Raw genomic sequence first — 20,828 nt, 5'->3', positions numbered from 1 at the left:
AAAGTTCCCAATATTATAAGGTTGCCAATAATTGTTGAAAGATCAGCTGACTAACAAAAGTTTGTAAGATGCTGTAAAGAAGTACAAGCTTCTTACGTAAAGAGCTTGTAGTTCAAGTGGTTTAGACTAGTTACACGTGCACTTAAAGTCATGTTCTGCTTTCAATATCATTTGTATAAGAAAAATCACACAAACTTATTATGACTTGTTTGTGGGTCCCAATCCAATATGTTTACTCCTTTTTATTATTATTATTATTATTTAAATAATCAAATATGTTTGCTTTATTTTTGGGCAAGTCCAAATTGAGGGACATTGTAAGCCTATCCAATCAGTCCTTGGAGACATGTATAATAGGTGTTGGTTCTATTTGGTTTGGATATTGATCAGTACATATCCCATATATTTTTAAATCAACTATATTCCTACCATATTTACAACTTTTCAATTGAGATCTCAAGGTGGGTTGAAAAACCCATATGCAATAGTTGATTAAAATGAGAAAATGGAGGAGAAATCTTCATCCAAAGTGGCTTTTGTAATCATAGTTACGATGACTTTAGTGGAGCCTTGACCAATCTTATGGTGATCTTCAACAAATAGATATGGGATTGCAACTCAGTCACACTCAAAAGCTGTAACTTTCTTTTGCACTAACAGCAGATACATATATATATATATATATATATATCATCCCTTTTACTTTGAGCTTGACTTTTTCTAGTATACTGGTTCAGAATATTTGGGGTAATGGCTGCTATGGTCCCTGCCTCCACTTTTTCATTTTGGGCTAGGCATGCTATAGCTATTGCTATAACCATAGAGATCATGGAGCAGGCTTTTGTGCACCACACTTCTTGGTAGGCTTTGGTATTTTTCTTGTTCTCCAGCTTCAGAAAGCAAAAGGTAAGAGTGTGGGGCTGCAATTGATTGAAACCACAACAAGAAGGACAAGCATGTTCTTAGTGATGAACTCCAAGCCTAAAACCAACAATTCATGGAGAAGACTTGACATTTCACCCGTCCTCCAAGTGTCCCGAATCTCTCCCACCCCCATGTAACATATGCATAGGATAGGACCCATTTGTATAATTATCACCACATACATTTTTTGTGGAAACTCGATCCATAACTCCCGTAAATAGTCTATTATGATATCATAAAGAAATATGCTAAACTATAGCCTTTAGCTTAGGAGAAATTAGAAGAAAGTGAGGGGAAAGTCCCGTAATTAATCTCAATAATGGCATTATTGCACCTTTGTTTAAGCTGACACATTGGGCTTAGCATCATAAACAACTCTCCTTAAACCATCAAACAGAGTACTAAACAAAGGAACAGCTGTCAAGGTGCAAGATTGCCAGATGTCAAGCCACTGTTGCTGACTTTCTCTATGTGCTGACTCTTTACTGTGTGGCTGCAGCAATAATATTGGGTCTAGAATACTGATGACGTTGCTGTTGTTGTACTTCATCACCCACAAAATGAAAAAGGCCTGGGAGGTGGAAGTATTATTAATTCAGTTTGGGCTGGATCTAAAGTTGAACACCCATGATATTGTTAATTGTCCCTTTAAACTTGAGGGTCAACTCATTTTTTGGGAGACTGTGCAGCCATGAGCCAACAACATACTGCACTTGTACCTTATTTAAGGAAAAAAAAAAAAAACAACTTAGGGGTCAACTCATGTTGGCAAGTAATATATATTCACATGCATAACTTGTACAATGCACTAATTTTGGTCACTACGTATTCAACTTACATTGTTCTTTTTTCCTTATCAAACACTCAACCAAATTCAAAGTTTCGTTTTCTTGATTGGAAAGGTAAAACTCTAAGATTAGCAATTGTTGGCGATAAATTAGCAAGTTTATTCGTAACCATATTGACTTTGTGATAAGTATTGTTTCTCTTTGTTGAGACATGTCGAGTTTGTGGCAATCACTCCCCGAGATATGGGAGTCCATTGTTGAAGAACATCGATAAAACCGAAAGTTCAATAGGTAAACCTTTATGAACGATAGCTATTATTATTATTTTTTTCCTTCAGAAATTAAGAGATAAATTATGCAAAATAAAGAAATAAATAAAAGGTCAATGGAGCCAAAAAAATAATAATACATGTCACAACTTGCCAAAAGAGCCAAAAGTATCACAACTCTCTCGTCCGTTTCCAAATGTTTCTTGTTGAACTCGAATACAAATTGAGTGGCATAAAATACCACCAAAACCAGACCAAGACAAAAACCATGTACATGGATTCATGCACCTTCCCAAACCATCCAATCCCCTCACAACTCATCATTATTCGCATCAACACATTACAGCCGTCAACCATTACCTCAATCGCTCGTCCTCAGTACATCGAGCACGCAGAAATATCTCAGAAACCTTGGTGCTTTTTTGTCGTCTTCCCCACGTCATCATCACATAAACCGTGTGCTGCCTGCCCCGGAAACCCGAACCAAACCCGCATCACCCCCTCTGTATAAATACCCACGCCTTCAATGCATCTTATTTGAATCTCACTTGGGTCAAATACTCCGGAGAACGAGATGTGTAGATCGACTGACTACCACGGATTTCAACCGAGGAAAGACCGGTTGAAGATTCGGGCTTTCTATCTGCGGTTTTCGGGTCTGAATACCCGGCCACCATTACCCGAATCCCTCACTCTTTCGTTTCTTCCTCGGATTAACGAGAACGAGCTAGAGATCGACGGGTCGAAGATCCGACCCGATACGCCGGCATTCCTCACCCTCTACCGGGTCGTGAATGCCAAGGTGAAGGACGGGGAAGTGATATTCGGATCCCGGGAGCGGGTCGAGGCCGGCGATGGGATCCGGTTCGAGGTTTATCTGAGGGAAGAGAAGGTGCTGAAGGGAACTTTCAGTTTCAGGAAAGATGAGGGGCAAGAGTGGAAATTGGAGTGTAAGTGCGCGCTGGAGAGCGAGAGCGTCGCGACGGAGATAGCTGAGGCGCAGGTCTGCGTGGCCGTGGAGGGACACGTGGCGATGATTGAGAGTGTGAGAATGGTGGTTAAAAAAACAAAAAAGCACCGGAACTGCGGGTTTAAGCTGCTGGAGGAGATTCCGGAGGAGGGAGACGTGGATTATGAATCGGACGGCTGTTGTTGTAAATGTGGATCGGACGGTGGAAATTCGGAGGTGGGTGGTGAGGTGGACAGAGAGGATATGGAGTTAGAGGTAGATATGGAAGGAGTGAGATGGGCCGTTGATGTGGGTATTTGGGTCATGTGTTTAGGCGTCGGCTACTTTGTTTCCAAAGCCTCTGCCAAAACACTAAGACGCAGAAGATTATTTTAAGCCCAATGGGTTTTTGGTAATTTCAAATCTTGAAATTTTGACACGTTGTTGAGAGTTCAATGGCAAAGACCCAAAAGAAGTAAAGGTCATAATGATTTCAATGAATTTAATTAATTTCGTTTTTGAGAAAATGGGGTCAAGTCATCTAATCACATCACAGCTTAGATTTCTCTATTGTGGGAAGTTAGTTATAGAAGATTTCAATATCCCTTGTTTGTGTTGTGTTTTCAATTAAAGCCTTTTCCATCCTTGGGCTTCAATCATATAAACTTTTTGCCTTGGGTTTCACCAAAAAAAATAATATCCTTTCCTCAATCCCTTTGTGTTTGGCAAGTGCCTAGTTGACGAGCTTATCTTTAGACATGACTAAAACTAACTTTTATGTTTTCTATCCTCTCTACCTCTAGGGTATGTACCTACATGCTAGGTATCTTAGGTTGAGTAATGTTAGGGGGACAACATTGATAATACGAAAGATCGGTCAACGAAATGAAACTAAACTCGTAAAAGTGCTATACAATATGATTCGCTCGAGTTAGGTTACGTCCATATAAAAAGTTTGTAACTTAAATGGTTAAGAGGAGATATTCATGCACTTAATGTCATGTGTACGAATCTCTTTTCCTTTAATATCGTTGATCATAATAACTGGTTGTAATGAATACACATCAAATTAAGAGAACATAGTTGATCTAACATGTTCTTTGGTACATGTACAAGATTTAATGAGCTCCTTGCATGTCAATTAAAGATCATTTAAAGTTGATGATATGTTGTTCTTTTGTGCATATGAAACATTGGATGGGCAAACATTGACACCAGCCTACCCCTTGTGTATCATTATCTGATGGTGAGGGACACCAGCCTTACAATTGACAAGACCAATAAAAGCCCTTCCTGGTCGACCAAAGGGAAAATGAGCAAGTGAGCAAACCACCAACACATGAACATGCTTAATAGTTAGAGGAGTTTGACAATTCCGTAGCCTACGAGACAGTACAACTATACAAGTACTCCATGTTATTCTCCATTTCGGTTATCTCTGTCGTTCTATCATCATGCCTATCTAGCTGGAGAATGATAACAACGGCCATCATGAAATCGCTATTGCATTACACATGTATCGCATGTACAGTGTATGATTCATTTAGTTAAAAAATCATACCAAATGTCAACAAGCGTAAATAATCATAAGAACATTTTAAATTGGGGAAGTTTTTTCCATTGAAATGCAACAGTTAAGCATGAAATAAACTTCACATTTTTTGTTGGAAAATTGTGCTTGAAAAGAAAAAAAAAAATTTCCTCTAATTTGATGATCTAATGACGTTCAATCAATCGAATTAAATCTTCTAATCAATGGAAGGCAGCATGTCATTCCCGTAATTTTTCGTTAAAAAAGATAAATAAAATAATAATACATTTCGGACAAAGCAAGAAATCTGGCCAAGAAATTCAAAATCATAATTCCCAAAAATAAGGGTTTGTCTGAAAATTAATAATAATTAGCAACAAAACTATTGATAGCTCAGCTCAGCCACAGAGCCACCTCGAAAAATTACAAAAACAATAAAAATTCACCAAAGGTCCAAAAGACACCCAGCGAGGGCGCGGGTCCCAGCCGTCCCCTGTAATGACCCATCCACGTGTCAACATCCCCATCACCCTTTACAGCCTCCGACACGTCAGCACCTCACATTTCAGTGAATTCACAAGCCAAGTTCTGCTCCGAGTTCTCTTCTCTTTCTTCACTCTCTATCGCCTTTTCCTTTTCGCTTCTCATGGCGGTCAACGAGTTTATATAATATCATCGAAACGCAGAGCCCATAGCCTCAAAACGGCACGCAACTCTGTTTCAGGTATAGCCAAAGCGCAAGTCCTCGCTAGTCGCTTCTTCTCCAAGAGGAGGAGCATGGGGAGGATGGGAGCCAATTCCAGGTCTCACTCTGCGAACCCCAGCGACTACAAGCTTCTGGAAGAGGTTGGCTATGGCGCCAGTGCTACAGTGTACAGAGCGATCTATCTCCCTTTCAATGAAGTCGTCGCTGTAAAATGTTTGGATCTCGATCGCTGCGGCAGCAATTTCGTCAGTTTCTTATTGCTCTGCTTGTTTCAAAATCTAAATTTTATTGTTGTTAACGAACTTTGGGGGATCATTTTCAGCTGTTTGGTTCCTGAGTGAAGCTAGATTTGATATGAGCTTAAGATCTTTGCTTTGGTTTGAGATTGGACTTCGATTTGTGAAATTGAATGCTTGATTTGTGAATGCGGAATTAGTTAGGAATCGGGGGACTTTCATTTTTTAATTGGTGTAGGGTTTAATTTGGTTTTAATTTATGCTTCAGATCCTCAACGGTCTGTATTGATGAGCACAAATCACAACTTTTGCAAATGCTATTATCTTAGTCGCTGAAGTACTCTCTTTGAAATGAATATTGCTGAAGAAAACCCATGTTCTACTGTTTCCAGTATTGTAGCTGATTCATAACCCGTTATTTTTTTGGGTGAAAATGCATAACCCATTATTTGATATATTATGCTTGTATTCTTTCATAGGAAGATATACGGAGGGAGGCGCAAACGATGAGCTTGATAGATCACCCAAATGTTGTAAAGGCGTATTGTTCATTTGTTGTCGAGCGAAACCTTTGGGTGATCATGCCATTCATGGCAGAGGGTTCTTGTTTGCACCTCATGAAAATCGCATATCCGGATGGGTTTGAGGAGTCTGCGATCGGTTCTATCCTTAAGGAAACCCTAAAGGCTCTGGTTTACCTTCATAAACAAGGTCATATTCACCGAGATGTTAAGGTTTGTTTCATTTACGGGTATCCTTCCTTTCTGTTTCATTGTCATAAGTTTGTTTGGAGGTTCTTACTTTTTGATTGTTTTACTGTCTTTGCTGCAGGCGGGAAACATACTACTTGATACTAATGGGGTGGTGAAACTTGCGGACTTTGGTGTTTCAGCTTGCTTGTTTGATGCAGCTGATAGGCAACGCTCAAGAAACACTTTCGTAGGAACGCCATGCTGGTGAGTTTTTAAGTCACATAAATTATTACTTAATTCCTGGTTTGGTGCCACATGTTATGCTAACTGCTTTATTATCCATGTATTTGAGATTAAAACTTGGTTTTTGCTTTCCAGGATGGCACCAGAGGTATTGCAACCAGGAAGTGGATACAATTCCAAGTGAGTTTTATTTTATGCCGTAGCCTATTTCTTGCAATTGTTCAATGTATTATCTGCTTTGAAAGCTAACTTCTTCACTTAACTTTTGGAGGAAATGATAAATTCCGAGCTGTACTGTATAATTCGAAAAAAGGGTCCTATGTGCTTATTTCTTAATTTTCTGTTGGTTGATCTCTTTACAGGGCTGACATTTGGTCATTTGGTATAACGGCATTGGAGTTGGCCCATGGTCATGCACCATTTTCAAAGTACCCTCCAATGAAGGTACTTATGTTACCAGGATTGAACTTGACTGCAACCTCTATAGTGGTTCTTTAGTAAAACCTCTGACACGTCAAACTCTTTTTGTTTGTTCTCACAGGTTCTCCTCATGACCATACAGAATGCCCCTCCAGGACTTGATTATGATCGTGATAAAAAGTTCTCTAAGGTATTGGTTTTCTTTCTAGATAGAGTGACATTAACGCATATGTGTTTGATGCATGCAAATCATTTATTAGTACATTGTGCGTTATTAAAAGGCATGTAAGTAGTCCAAGGCTTCAAGTGTAGTTGTTGCCCTGTATTGTATTTCGCTTACAGAATAATATTCTAATTGGAGGATTTCCAGTCGTGATCAGTCTTTTAAAGAAATGGTTGCAATGTGCTTGGTAAAAGATCAAACAAAGAGACCAACAGCAGAGAAATTATTGAAACACTCCTTTTTCAAGAACGCAAAACCTCCAGAGCTTTCTATAAAGAAATTGTTTACAGACTTGCCACCACTTTGGAATCGTGTAAAAGCACTCCAGGTTAGCTGTCACTCCATTTTTATATCGCTTCCTTGCTTTCGGTCTTTGACATGTGTTAGTATTCTTATTTTATGAATTGCTAAAATATGGGAATATCGCAGCTCAAAGATGCAGCACAACTGGCTTTGAAGAAAATGCCTTCAGCAGAGCAAGAGGCAATATCACAGGTCTGAGACATCTCTTAATGCTGTTATTTTTTCACATAAAACTGACTTAAACAGAGTCAAGTATGTTCATATCCAAAGCTTTTTTTATACCAACTTGACAGCTAATGTGTGCCTTATTATTTCTTTTGCCCTAATCTTTAGTGGTGTCATTGTCTTTCCTTGATCAGAGTGAGTACCAGCGAGGAGTCAGCGCCTGGAACTTTGATGTTGAGGATTTAAAAGCCCAAGCATCCCTGGTATGCCACGTATTAGTATTTAGCAATTATCAGCATGGTGGTATCTCTGGGCAGTAGCTTCCTTGTTTTCTATATTGGCGAGTGAATCTGAATTAATATCCTTTGTTTTTGCTAGGTGCGAGATGATGATGATATTCCAGAAATGATGGAAGAAGATGAAAAGTTGAAATCCGTTGTTAGTTATAAGGTCATCAATTTCCTTTTATTCTTGAGACATTTGTCATGCTATTCTTAGTGCAGTATAAGATTTTAGTTTCTTTTTTGGTGATAGTGCACGTTGCCGGTCTTTTCTTTTAAATATCTTATTCTTATGCAGAAAAATAATTTTTTTTGTTTGTTCTGTTTTGTTTTTGTTTTTATGCTAGCAGGAAGCAACTGGTTGCCAATCCAGTTTGGGGAAGTTGAACGAAAATAGTGAACCATATTGGACGGAATACAAAGAAGTAAATGATTATGAGGCACAACAGGTTGAAAGCTTGAACAAAAAAGGCAAGGTTCTTGAAAGTAATATACTGGAATCTGGTGGCCAGCAGAAAACAGCCTGGAAGAAAAATGAATCAAGCTCTGAGGCAACAGCATCTACATCAGAAAAAGACATGGTACAGGCCAAGAATAAAAATCTATCGGTGAAAAGTCGTCAAACGCAGAGTGGCCCACTCACACCTGGTGCTGTGCTTAGTCATTCAGTATCAGAAAGGGCTCGCATCTTTGAAAGGTTTGTCATGGTTAAATAATGCTCCAAAATTGAAGCTATTGGTGTTGTCTCTCTCTCTCAAGGGATAAGAGCCTGATGCTTTGTTATCTTTAGGAGTGAGAATGAAAATCAACCGGCAATTGATAAAGCTAAATGTGAAGTACGACGAACACCAAGCTTTAGTGGTCCACTGATGCTTCCAAATCGAGCTTCGGCAAACAGTTTATCAGCTCCTATAAAATCTTCTGGAGGTAATGAAGATGTCCATTATTTTTTAGAGATGACAATTAAAAATGCAACTCTTTCTACTGTTATGAGTACATTGGGCCCAGAATTCTTGTAGCGCTAAGTGTTTCACCTTTAATAGGTTTTAGAGATTCTTTGGATGACAAGTCAAAGGCTAATTTGGTGCAAATTAAGGGGAGGTTTTCAGTGACATCAGAAAATTTAGATCTTGTAAAGGTAAGGCTTTGTTCTTATGGTATGCTTATTCTATTTTTTACAATCACTGACTTAAAAAAATTGCCATAGGATATTCCATCAAGTACAATACCTCGTCGATCTTCACAGGTAGGTAGCCAGTATTTTCCTAACCCTTTCTCAAGTAATTTGTTCAGTTCTAATTCACGTTCTCTTTTGTTATTATTTAGGGATCACCTCTAAGAAAGTCAGCAAGCGTTGGTGATTGGGTATTTGAATCCAGGCAAATGGTTTGTGTTGTAATCTCTCTCCTTCCCACCCCCACTCTCTCTCTCTCTCTGTGTATACATAACGATAGTTGTGTACAGAAACATCCATACATACACACATGATACATATGTGTGTGTGTGTGTGTGTGTGTGTGTGTGTGTGTTTGATATCTTTATCTTACTCACTAATGAACATAAAAATTCGAACTTTTCAACCTATTGGATTCTAATCCAATGGCTGAAATTTATTCAATAATAAATTAATTTATTTGGATAACAGCCGTAGATTTTGATCCAACGGTGGTGAGCATGGTCTTAATGCTCACCGATAACTGGGAGATCTAAATTGTATGTGTGTGTGCACATATTCATATATCCGTGTCTCTGTGTTTATTCGATGAACATTAGGTAGTGGCATAGTGCCAATAGTTTTTTCCCCATATTCAATATCTATTATGACAACATAGAAGGTCCAGTCACTAACTTAAGACTGTGGTAGCTTGAAATGTATTTGTCCATTTATGATTTCATTATGTTTCAGCCTACCACTCCGTCTGCCAAGGAGTTGAACAACAGCAACATACCTGCATCACTTCTCTTGCCTCACCTTCAGAATCTTTTTCAGCAGACGTCGATTCAACAGGTAAAGAACAAATTTGGTACAACATAGATAGTGGATATTTGACCTGAAGAATTTTATTTCTGAAGCTAAGGAGTGTCCTTGTTTATTCTTTTGATTGCAGGATATAATTATGAATTTACTGAGCACCTTGCAACCAGCTGAGGCAGTAGAAGGTGAGTGAAATATCTATGAGTTTGATACTTGAAATTAATTGTCTATCAGTAAGGAGGCATTGAACCAGTTAGTATGGTACTCCATTTTTGTCTCAGGTACTCAAAATGGAAAGTTGCCTCCACTGCCCCGCAGTTCTGAGACCAATGGAAGTGTAAGTATATTTTATTTTGTCACCGTGATTGTTCTGATGTGGATATGACTACTATAATGGGAATGATATAAATTTCGTTCTTAGCATCTTCTTCTTATTATTTTTTTTCCAAATGGTAGTTTACTTGACTGTTTATTTGACAGAATTCCATCAACTTTGACTGATTGAGGAAAAAATAACTGTTAGCTTAGTTCATTTTGAACTGGACTTGTTTACTAAATCAATTTATGTGATATATACTGTGGAAAAGCAGATTTCTTTATGTTTTTTTTTTTTTTTTTTTTGGTTCATGACAAAACTCTATTGGACTGATATCATGATAAGTCATTAGCTTTATCGACTCATCACGTTTCTACTCTGTTTAACCAACAGGTCGAAGCTGCAGTTTCTGAGAGGGAGCGTTTATTGCTCCTCAAGGTCTCTGAGCTTCAAGCTAGGTTAGTCATCTTAAGTTTAAACTGAATGCCTTTGAAGTCCTTTTCTGTGTTTTTTTCCTGGTTTCATATAAGTTTGTCTAATGCTCTCTCTCTCTATCTCTCTATCTCTCTCTCTCTCTCTCTCTCTCTCTCTCTCTCTAGGATGAACAACTTGAGTGATGAACTGACTGCTGAAAAGATGAGACACATTCAAGTGAGTTGCTCAAGGGTTCAAAATTACAGTTTTCGTGCCTTATATGGTTGAAGGAAGAAAGAATGCATAATGTTGTAGTCGAGTCTAGTATGAGTACGAGGGTTTGAGAAAATGGTATAGTTCAAGTTAGTTTGAGTTGGACCAGTTGGTAGTGATGGGTTCCCATGCATGCCATTATTGCTGGTTATTTGATTGCATATAGTTTTTCATTAATGAGTTGGTTATCTGGTGACAGTTACAGCAACAGCTGAATGCTGTATCTGGGCAGGAAGAAAATGGGGACGGAAGATAAGGGGTGCCTGAAAACCCAAAGTTGTGATTAGTGTAAAGTGAATCCATGTACATCCGGCCAATGAGCGGTAGATCGTGCCGAATGTGTTCTCACCAACAAATTTTTTTTCTCTATGCTGAACGGGAATTGTTCATTGGCTGCCGGTAAAAGTAGATGCATGGAGAAGGTAACAATTTGATGTTCCTGAATCACTCCTGAATCACTTCTCCCACTGTACCTAATAAGTTCCCTCAAGGATGTCGGCCACTTCAGAATTCAGACAAGTAATAATCGAGCTTATGGATTCATCCGGATGTGATTTGTCCTGTTCAAAAATGGAAAATAGGTGCTTCTCTGTAGCGATCTAACTCCTGGACTGGTGGTCAAATTGGTTCTACAGTTATATACATATATAATAAATAGGGGTGTATTTTATATTTATAAGGTTAAAACAGACATTGTGGCATAATTATTTTTGTCAAAATGGATTTATGAGCTTGTATATGATGGCGGTAGAACGTAATGCTGTTTATTATTTCATTTATTCTAATTGCGCTATTCCTATTCCAATGTACGCTTCCACAAACTATTCATTTTTTGCTTTCTTTAGAAATATAGGATTTTGAATGCATCCCAAATCTGCAACTCCCGTATTATCTTTGTGTAAAAATTTATAAGAAAAGAAGAAAGTTGGTGTTAATCTCTAAATATAATGTTCTCTTGTTAAATTTATGTTGACACGAGTACTGCAAATTAACAAAAAATTGGGACAAAATCTTGCTCTTATCAAATTAACAAAACATTGCAGAAAAACTATACCCTTTTCAAATTAACAAAGAATTAACGGAAAGCTATAGCAGGCAAAGTCCACGCAAACGGCGTGTCGTTTGAGAGGAATTAGTAAACGATATTTTCTCTCTTTTCTTTTCTTTTCTTTTTCCTTTTGAAAAAACGCCGTCGATTAGTTTCTCTTTCCCAAAACGCGCGAGACTCGAGGTGATCGAACTCAGCTGAGCTATGCAAATGGTGCAGTAAGCTCTGACGACCCCAAGCCAAAACCATGGTTTCAATCCACTTCTCTTCTACTATCCACCGTCTGAAACCACCACCGCCTCATCCCTCTCAGCTCTGCAACCTCAAACCCTCTTTCCTTTCCAAAAGCAACAAATCCCCAAACACGAGGAAGAAGATCGGCACCAGATACAGAACGTGCAGAGCGGAGTTCTCAAACGACGCACCGTTTGCTGCAGCCATCGGCGCCTGCATGCTCTCTTCTCTGGTGCTTCCGGTCACTACTCCAGAGGACGATGGCGGCGGCGGTTCGCCTATGGATTCTACCGATGCCAGGTTTGCAGTCATGGGCGTCGTTAGCTTCATTCCCTACTTCAATTGGCTGGTAAAAAACACTTTTTTTTCTTTTTTCTTGGGTGTGAATTATTGAAGTTTTTGTTTATGTGTTTTAAACTTTTTATTGATTGGTTTTGTTGTAATTTTTGTTGAGTTGGAATGAATAATTTTGGCAGAGTTGGATTTTTGCCTTTCTGGATACCGGGAAAAGGCGTTATGCGGTGTATGCGCTTGTCTACTTGGTTCCCTACCTCAGGTTTCATTCTCATTCTCTTACTCTTAATTGAATGCTTACATGTTCTGTGGCAATTGAACTACTTGAGAGCTTATTGTGCTTATTGTTTTTTATTTTGTGGACAATGAGGAAAGTTTGTCTCATACCAGTCACCAACAAATGATTGAGCTCAATGATTTGTAATAGTGATAATCCTATGCAGAAGATTTTGTATGGGTTTTGATTTATATATGTAGTTCTAGGTACTAATGTAATTGCTTGACTTCCCATGGTTTATCAGGTCGAATTTGTCATTGTCTCCTGAGGAGAGCTGGCTGCCTATTGCTAGCATTGTTCTATGCATTATTCATGTCCAGGTATAAGTCCTCTCAGTACTTCTTTATACCCAGTAAAGGAAATATATTGCTAACATGGAGAAACTATACGCCCGAATGCAGTATCTTGTTGTTGGTGGGTTGCTGGGGGCAAGGTTTAGAGCTATGGTTTCGAGGGGTTTTGATTGTGAGTTCATTCAATTGTTTGTATATCATGTAACCTTATTCTTGTGATTCCACATTTTCTCCCTTGCAGCTGGAAGCCAGTATTAAAAATGGAGATCTTCAGTGCTTTCAATTGTTTAGCGAGGCTGCAAAGCATACATCATTCACGAGTAGAAAGAAAGATCTGACTGGGCATGAAGGGACCTCTGAGGAGGTATTAACTACTTAGGGTCCTTGTAAGTTTTTAGATATGCTGGATAGTTTTTGTTCTTATCTGCCAACAGCTTTAATCACTTTAATATAATCTGAAGGGGAGGAAAAGAGAAAATAAGAACCTGCCATCCAGCGAAGAGATTGGGAGGTGGGGAGTTCCCAAGAAGCCTTTACAAGATCATGAACACTCGAATGAAGATTGGGATGATGATGAAAGAAGCAAACACTAGAAGGTCAGACCGTCGTCGGAGTTGCAGGCAAGCAATTTGAATTGCAGAAAGTGGCTTTTGTGCCCAGACAAAAATGTAGTGAATGTTGATATTGTCTTTTACTAAAGTAAAGATGACCACGACTGCAAGCTCAGCGCACAAGGGAGAGTCGAGAGGGATACCATAATTGTCCGATATTACTGGCTGCACACTGTTATGAATTAGCATATGATGCTTTCACATGAAGAATGTAGAATGTAGAATCGGTTTGCAGACCATCGAAATGAATTTGTTATGTATAGGTCCTTTTAGCATGTCGCACATTCTGGATGGCTTTTTCATTTTCGACTCTGGTTGGCTAAGGGCCATGGTTTTTTATATATTAATTGGGTTGTTTTATTTGAGGAATGAAAATGAAGCACAGTAACATTACCAAGAAATAGACATTTTTATTTTTATTGACATTTGACGTAAAGCCCACTTTTGAATGAGTATTTTTGTGATTGGAAGTGGGTACCAGAACCATTGAGAACTGTGTTCAGCAAACATTCTGCAAGTCTGATACAAAGAAATTGCATTTCTCCTAAGTATGAACACCTTTACTTAACTAGAACATCATCTAGAATTGGATCCTGATACGGGATTCTTGATAGGAAAAGGACTCAAGAGCCTTGCCTTAAAACAATAATCCAGGGCAATAGCAGCAGAAAGAAAAACAAAAAGACTCTGAGATACATACAGTGCACCATCAAAAGCATGTGATAAGAAGCTACCAGCATTTAGCTCAAGAGGTTGTCCACCATCCAGTGTAGCAAGACCTGCAAAAGGCAAATACATTTTCATTTCAAGGCAAAACTATGCATGCGGTGTCATATTTCAAAACTGTTTGATATGCTTGAAGATTTCAATTGTTCTGCATAGTGGTGTAATTAGTACCTTTGACAACGCCGAAAGCTGCAGGTGCTCCTGTCTTAAGATGAACATCATCCAAGTCTCTTCGAACTGCATATCGAAAGGTAACTCCAAATAGTGCACAGCTAACAAATGTGATTGCCAGAGGGAGTATCAGCTCTGAACTGCTGGACACCTGAGTGAAGGAGAAGGGCAATCCAGCAAAGGTGCCGACAAGGGCAGAAATAGAAGCTGCTTTTATGGATTGCCATCTCTCTTTATCCTTGTCAATTTCCCCATTTCCAGTCTCTGAAAATCCATATCCATCTCCAAGTTGATCCCCATCTTGTGAGAGGGCACGCTCAGCTTCTTCAACCATGGCTTTTGCTTCTAATATCTCCTTTTGACATTCTGCAATCTTTAATGCACGCAACAGTCTATTATCAGTGGCAGCAACAAATGCCAAAACAACAAAATAACAAATAAACTGAACACATAACTTGTCATTATATTTGAACAAAATTAACTCGTTTCATGAACAACCATGTGCAAGCAATATCATGCTATATGGAATTCACAGAAAACAAACTGTAAACAGCAACATAAAATGTCTCAACAACAGAAGAAGGAATCAAATGAACACAATTCTTCTCATAGAGCAGATTTAATTTGTTACAGAACAACCAATTATCTAAACATCAAATAAAACTGACAATTTCCACACATCAACCACAGGAATAGTATACAAAATTAGGAAAACATTAATTTATATACATAAAGATCCCAAATTTGTAAGTTTTTCACTTCAAGGAAGTAGAAGAGGCATCTAAAACCAAAACCCAACTCAGAAACAAACCCAGCAAAGCATATAAAAAATGGGAATTGGGAAGAATGAGAACCTCAGAAGCCCTGCTTTCAAGTTGGTTAATATAATCTCTCACACGCTTTGCCTCAAGTTCTTGTTTCTCAATCTCAGCCAGCTCTCTCTTAGCCATCTCTACCCTTTGAGATGCCTTTTCCAACCCATCAAGCAAATCCCTGTTCTCTTCTCTTTTCAAGAGCTCCTCTACTTGCTCTCCCACAATGCCACTCAGTGCGTCCTTCAAGCTACCGCTCTCTCCAGAGGTGCTTCTCGTGCATTTGACTATGAGGGGACGAGATGTTGAAGGAGAAGAAGCTCTGTGAAAGATTGTAGAGCAGGTTTTTGATGCTGTGATGAGTTCTCTTGGGAGGAGAGATATGGGGATTGTGGAGGAAACCCAAGTGAGATTGATGGTTAAGGGCATGGTGATCACTGATTTTTGGAGGATTTTGTTATCCTATTTCATGTTTTGTTTGAGGAAGATACTCACCCCAATTTCCATTTGCAAGGGCTACGCCCAAAAAATATCTTATCTCACCCTGAACTTTTTTTTTTCCCCCCTTTATTTCTTTCAAGCAATTAAGCTATATTGTTATATTATCTTTCAAATGACCTCTTGTTTAAAATTTAAGAACTTTGTTTATCTTTTTTTAAATATTCATATTCATTTTCAATACCAACGATATTGAGAGATGAAATTTAAGATGTTTTTTCTTTTCATTTTCTATACCAACAATATTGAGGATGAATGATTTAACATAAAATTTTCTAAAATGAAAGTGACTATGTTAACGGGTCTAACCTAGTTAAAAAGGGCATTAATTTGCAGACTAATAACTTCAGGTTTGAAAATTCATGACACCGTAGTAGTGTGTGTGAGAAACATCTTTAGATTATCACTTGTACTTAAAAAAAAAGTTGAATACACTCAAACAATAATTCCCTCCCAAAAGGATATTTAGTATTTAAATTTCTGAGGAAGTATATAATTTTGTACTGAATTTTTTTTTTCTACAAATATAGTTTCTGAAAAAAAGAGTTTACAAATTCCAAAATGATTATGTACACTATAGTGCTGAGCAAAATTAATGACAAAACAAAAATAAAAATAAATAGTGCAAATAAAATAACGCCCAACTGTTGAAATCCCGCTAAGGCATGCTTCCGCTAGTAGGCAGAGGGTTTAAGCACACGCTACCATTCGTCTTCCCCAGCCACCACCATCACCTGCGCCTTCACCTCTCTCGCTCTCTCATGGCTACCGCTACTTCAGCTAAGCGAGTTGGCACTCACAATGGCAGCTTCCACTGCGACGAAGCCCTCGGCTGCTTCATGATTCGCCTCACCGACAAGTTCTCCAACGCCGAAATCGTTCGCACCCGTGACCCCCAGGTTTGTAACCCTTCACCATTTGGGAAAATTGATGCAAAATGAAGTTACTTGATTGGAAATTGGAAGCTCTTGCAGGACTTTGTGATTTCTTATTGTCGTTGTTATTGTTTGTTTGAGGGTTTTAGGTTTTGGAGGGTCTGGATGCTGTGCTTGATGTTGGGGGTGTATATGAACCTAGTAGGGATCGGTATGATCATCACCAGAAGGGGTTCGAGGAGGTGTTTGGCCATGGGTTTAAGACTAAGCTGAGTAGTGCCGGTCTGGTTTACAAGGTATTTACTTTCACGAGATTCTCTCTTTTTCAGGGTTTGAACTACGGGCTTTTCAAGTGTGTAACTTTGCTTGTGTTAAATCTGGTTGTAGCATTTTGGGAAGGAAATAATAGCCAAGGAGCTTCAAGTTGATGAAGGCCACCTAGATGTGCATCGGTTGTTCTTGGCTGTTTACAAAAGCTTTATGGAGGTACGACCAAGTTCTGCATCTTTATTTTTCATTCTATTCGAATTTGAACTCAAATGGACTCATAGATACTGAGAAACCTCTTATGTTATAAAAGAGACAAAAACCCTTATAAGGATGCACATTTTGCAGATGTTTCTGTTCTTCAAAGTTTTATTGAAATGTTATTTGTAGTTACTCTTTTCGCTTTCTTGAATGTTCAGAAAATTCATTTGACATGCATTTTTGTTTGTCCAACTGTATTTTTAACATTATTGGTTACTTGTAACAGGCAATTGATGCTGTTGACAATGGGATCAATCAGTACGATACGGAACAGCCTCCAAGATATGTGAATAACACATACTTGTCTTCAAGGGTAGGCAAGTTGAATTTGGATTGGATAGATCCCGATCAATCACCTGAGAAGGAGAATGAAGCCTTTTGTCGAGCCATGGAACTGGCTGGCAGTGAGTTTTTAAGCGTGCGTCTTTCTTTCATTAAGACTTAACAGATATGTAGAATTTTCTCTATTATTTATTTTGGTAAATTCACATCAAACATCTTTATCTAATCATTTTCTTTCACATCTCTGAGCACATAACTAGAAGGGGAATGCTTTAATGAGGTTGTATTTTATTGGAATTTATTTTTCCACATCCCTTTTCGATGACCCTTTTTCCAAATTTCAGAGTGTTCGTTTTCATGCAAAATCATGGTTACCAGCACGGTCTATTGTAATGGAGTGTCTCTTAGCAAGATGGAGTGTTGATCCTAGTGGAGAAATCATGGTTTTGACTCGATTCTGCCCTGTAAGTATGCAGTGCTGTATTGTTTCTGCCAATTTAATAACTTTAGGCATAAGCTGTCACTTATAACTGATGCTGATGCTATTAGTTTTAGAACTTCTTCATTGCATCTTCAAATGTTTTTAAGCGATTTGTTATCCATATCTGGCCTTAGTTGAGACATCTGTATATTTTCATGCCCTACAGTGGAAACTTCATTTATTTGAACTTGAAGAAGAGATGAAGATTGACCCTCCCATAAAATATGTTCTCTATCAGGTACTTGTATCAATCTCATGTCCTTGTTATCTTTTCTTGGATTGTAATGATTTTCTGTTTTTTTTTTTTTTTTTTGGTTTTGTTTATGGTCTGCAGTGGTTTGTGTCTCTTTTCTTCTGTTGTAATGTTTTTCCCCCTTGACGTTACTTTTAGTTGTGTAGCTAATTTGTCTGCAAATTTATCTGAGAAGAGTCGCTAATTTTATTATCAAAATAAAAACAACGTGCAGGATGATAGGAGCAAACACTGGCGAGTTCAAGCGGTGGCGGTAGCTCCTGATAGATTTGAGAGCCGAAAGCCTCTAGCATCGCAATGGCGAGGACTTAGGGATGAGGAGCTCTCGAAGGAGGCTGCGATCCCCGGATGTGTTTTCGTCCACATGAGTGGGTTTATTGGAGGAAATCAAACATATGAGGGCGCTCTGGCCATGGCAAAAGCTAGTTTGAAGCTTTGATAGACAAGATTGACATGCGTTGGTGTGATTACTAATTCAGATTAGTAAATTTTGGGCATTTCAGCTGGATCTTTGCTAATTTCTTAAACTTTAGCCTGTTTTGTGTTCCTACGATATCGCCTTCGATGAAATTTTCACTATTTGGTTTCCACAGAAGTGTTAAGTAAACATTCATGCAGTGATTTCAGAGTCCACAAACTGGAATATGCATTTGTTCTGTCAATGACTTTGAATATGCAATTTTCTCAGTTGAGCATAAATTGATTTGGCCTCGTAGACGATTTTTATAATTATTAAATGCTTGAAATCCGCACCAAATCATTTTGCAAACTAATGTTGAAAGAAATGTAATGTAAACAAATGGTTCTTTTGGTTTTAATAGTGCAAAATCTGGATCACCAGCCAAGTTGGTTCCTTCAACTCGAACCTTTCTTTTGTAAGTTTTGGGCTCTGTTTGTTTTCCATCTCCCTCGGGACGCCATTGAAGTTGTAGCTCAGTACAGTACAACTTACAAGCTACACCGCCACACTTTCAAGATTCCATTATGCAGCTGCACACGTGACTCTGTGAATCTGTCATGAAATAGAGCTCTCTCTCTCTCTCCCTCTCCATCCTACTAGTCAGTGAAGTGAAAAAGCAAAATCACAACTTTTTTCCCTAGACCCCAAAACTCACAACCAGCAGCCATGGCCACACTGACTTACCCCACCACCACCACCACCTCCACCATCAGAGCCACCAAACCCACATTATCTCTCAGAAAATCCACCAAACTCATCTCCTTCCCTCTCTCCCCACTCAAAACCCTAAACCTCACTGCCACCTCCACCTCACCCATCAAATCAACCTCCTCCTCCGACCACACATCCACCGCCACAACCACCATCACCACCACCACCACCACCTCCATCTCCCCCTCCCCCCAAACCCTCAAGTCCCGCCTCCAAAACGGCGAGACTCTCTACGGCCTCTTCCTCCTCTCCTTCTCCCCAACCCTCGCCGAGATCGCCGGCCTCTCCGGCTATGACTTTGTCGTCGTCGACATGGAGCACGGCCATGGCAGCATCTCCCAAGCCCTCCCCTGCCTCCACGCCTTGGCCGCCGCTCAAACCCCGGCCATTCTTCGCTTGCCCGAGGCCTCCGCAGCTTGGGCCAAGAAAGCCCTAGATCTGGGCCCACAAGGCATCATGTTTCCCATGATCGAGTCTTCCAAGGACGCCAAGAAGGCCGTCTCCTACTGCCGCTTCCCGCCCGCCGGCGTCCGCGGGTCGGCCCACACCGTCGTTCGGGCCTCCAGCTACGGCATCGATGAAGGGTATTTGAGTAATTACGAGGATCAGCTGCTGATCATGTGCCAGGTGGAGAGCGAGGAAGGCGTGAAGCACGCAGGGGACATCGCGGCCGTCGATGGGGTTGACTGCATTCAGATGGGGCCGTTGGATCTGAGCGCCAGCATGGGGTACTTGTGGGACCCGGCGAACAAGAAGGTTAGGAAAATGATGGAGACCGCCGAGATGGCCGTGCTGGGGTCCGACCCAAAACAGGGCGGGGCCTACTTGGCTGGCTTCGCTATGCCACACGACGCGCCTCGCGATCTCTGGACACGCGGATACCACATGGTGTCGGGAGCCGTTGATGTTGGGCTGTTCAGGAGCGCTGCACTGGAGGACGTGAAGAGGTTTAAGATGAACTTGATGGATGGCTCTGATGATGAGCAGGAGCATGAGAAAGATGCTGATGAGAAGTACTGGAGCGAATGATGAAAACTCTTTTTTCTTTTTTTTTCTTTTTCTTAGCGAGGAAAAATATTGAAGAAAACTTCAGAACTTAGAATCTTGGACTTGTAAATTTGAGTGGGCTTTTTTATTTTTCTTGTGGTGTTTGGGCCCCTGGGACTGTTTTCATATAATAAAAGGTCAAATTGCCGACCTAATTATATAATGAATATTATTTTTCTTAGCTATTAATGGTAATGATAATGAATATTTTTCTTCTAATAAAAAAATTAATGGAAATTTTTTCTGAATGACAAGTTTGCAGACTGTTTTTTTTTTTTGGTTAAAAAAAACAAGGCACATGGAAAAAAACCCCGACCAAGTAAAAGAGGAGATGTGACATGTTACCACGATGCTGTCATGAATAAGAAAGTGTAATGCATGTTTTTGTCTTCATAGCTGTCTTATATTATATGCACCAAGCCCCAAGAACATGTAGGTTTGGCAGGTAATTTACCAATTGAAGTGGAAATATTCATTTATTCAATGCACCCTGCCTAACTCACTATCATAGGAGGATTG

General features: G+C 39.4%; 6 protein-coding genes across 11 annotated transcripts; 5 read left to right on the top strand and 1 right to left on the bottom strand.

The window, feature by feature from the left end:
- Positions 1–2,378: 2,378 nt before the first annotated feature.
- Positions 2,379–3,457, top strand: LOC117626939. Its single transcript, XM_034358766.1, has one exon. It carries the CDS (start codon positions 2,556–2,558, stop codon positions 3,324–3,326), a length of 771 nt encoding a protein of 256 aa, XP_034214657.1. The 5' UTR covers positions 2,379–2,555; the 3' UTR covers positions 3,327–3,457.
- Positions 3,458–4,992: 1,535 nt separating this feature from the next.
- Positions 4,993–11,513, top strand: LOC117627396 (serine/threonine-protein kinase BLUS1-like). Of its 6 annotated transcripts, none has more exons than XM_034359471.1 (21): positions 5,047–5,412; positions 5,883–6,137; positions 6,235–6,359; positions 6,474–6,518; positions 6,701–6,782; positions 6,880–6,948; positions 7,139–7,309; positions 7,411–7,476; positions 7,644–7,712; positions 7,828–7,899; positions 8,078–8,427; positions 8,521–8,657; positions 8,774–8,868; positions 8,938–8,976; positions 9,057–9,116; positions 9,637–9,738; positions 9,839–9,890; positions 9,987–10,042; positions 10,415–10,479; positions 10,621–10,672; positions 10,908–11,513. In XM_034359471.1, the coding sequence occupies exons 1-21, from the start codon at positions 5,239–5,241 to the stop codon at positions 10,962–10,964; spliced, it is 2,193 nt and encodes a 730-aa protein (XP_034215362.1). In that variant the 5' UTR covers positions 5,047–5,238; the 3' UTR covers positions 10,965–11,513. The 6 variants fall into 6 exon arrangements, with proteins under 6 accessions (XP_034215366.1, XP_034215362.1, XP_034215365.1 ...); XM_034359472.1 differs by having other exon boundaries at positions 5,050–5,412; positions 8,081–8,427; XM_034359475.1 differs by lacking the exon at positions 8,938–8,976 and having other exon boundaries at positions 4,993–5,412; positions 8,081–8,427.
- Positions 11,514–11,881: 368 nt separating this feature from the next.
- On the top strand, positions 11,882–13,853 carry LOC117628510. Its single transcript, XM_034360986.1, has 5 exons — positions 11,882–12,339; positions 12,467–12,546; positions 12,806–12,881; positions 13,096–13,218; positions 13,316–13,853. Exons 1-5 carry the CDS (start codon positions 12,004–12,006, stop codon positions 13,445–13,447), a joined length of 747 nt encoding a protein of 248 aa, XP_034216877.1. The 5' UTR covers positions 11,882–12,003; the 3' UTR covers positions 13,448–13,853.
- Positions 13,854–13,855: 2 nt separating this feature from the next.
- LOC117628509 lies at positions 13,856–15,738 on the bottom strand. The gene is made up of 3 exons (XM_034360985.1): positions 15,217–15,738; positions 14,363–14,735; positions 13,856–14,244 (listed from the first exon to the last, which is right to left on the bottom strand). Exons 1-3 carry the CDS (start codon positions 15,601–15,603, stop codon positions 14,042–14,044), a joined length of 963 nt encoding a protein of 320 aa, XP_034216876.1. The 5' UTR covers positions 15,604–15,738; the 3' UTR covers positions 13,856–14,041.
- Positions 15,739–16,282: 544 nt separating this feature from the next.
- On the top strand, positions 16,283–18,806 carry LOC117627742 (UPF0160 protein). Its single transcript, XM_034359972.1, has 7 exons — positions 16,283–16,571; positions 16,697–16,843; positions 16,935–17,033; positions 17,302–17,493; positions 17,702–17,821; positions 18,005–18,076; positions 18,306–18,806. Exons 1-7 carry the CDS (start codon positions 16,338–16,340, stop codon positions 18,528–18,530), a joined length of 1,089 nt encoding a protein of 362 aa, XP_034215863.1. The 5' UTR covers positions 16,283–16,337; the 3' UTR covers positions 18,531–18,806.
- Positions 18,807–18,847: 41 nt separating this feature from the next.
- LOC117627741 (2-keto-3-deoxy-L-rhamnonate aldolase-like) lies at positions 18,848–20,494 on the top strand. Its single transcript, XM_034359970.1, has one exon. The coding sequence runs from the start codon at positions 19,218–19,220 to the stop codon at positions 20,289–20,291; it is 1,074 nt and encodes a 357-aa protein (XP_034215861.1). The 5' UTR covers positions 18,848–19,217; the 3' UTR covers positions 20,292–20,494.
- Positions 20,495–20,828: the final 334 nt, after the last annotated feature.

This window comes from Prunus dulcis, chromosome 5, assembly GCF_902201215.1.
Source record: "Prunus dulcis chromosome 5, ALMONDv2, whole genome shotgun sequence".
NCBI classification, from domain to species: Eukaryota; Viridiplantae; Streptophyta; class Magnoliopsida; order Rosales; family Rosaceae; genus Prunus; species Prunus dulcis.
Note: the sequence above shows the minus strand (reverse complement) of the source record. Positions and strands in the feature narration are given on the sequence as shown.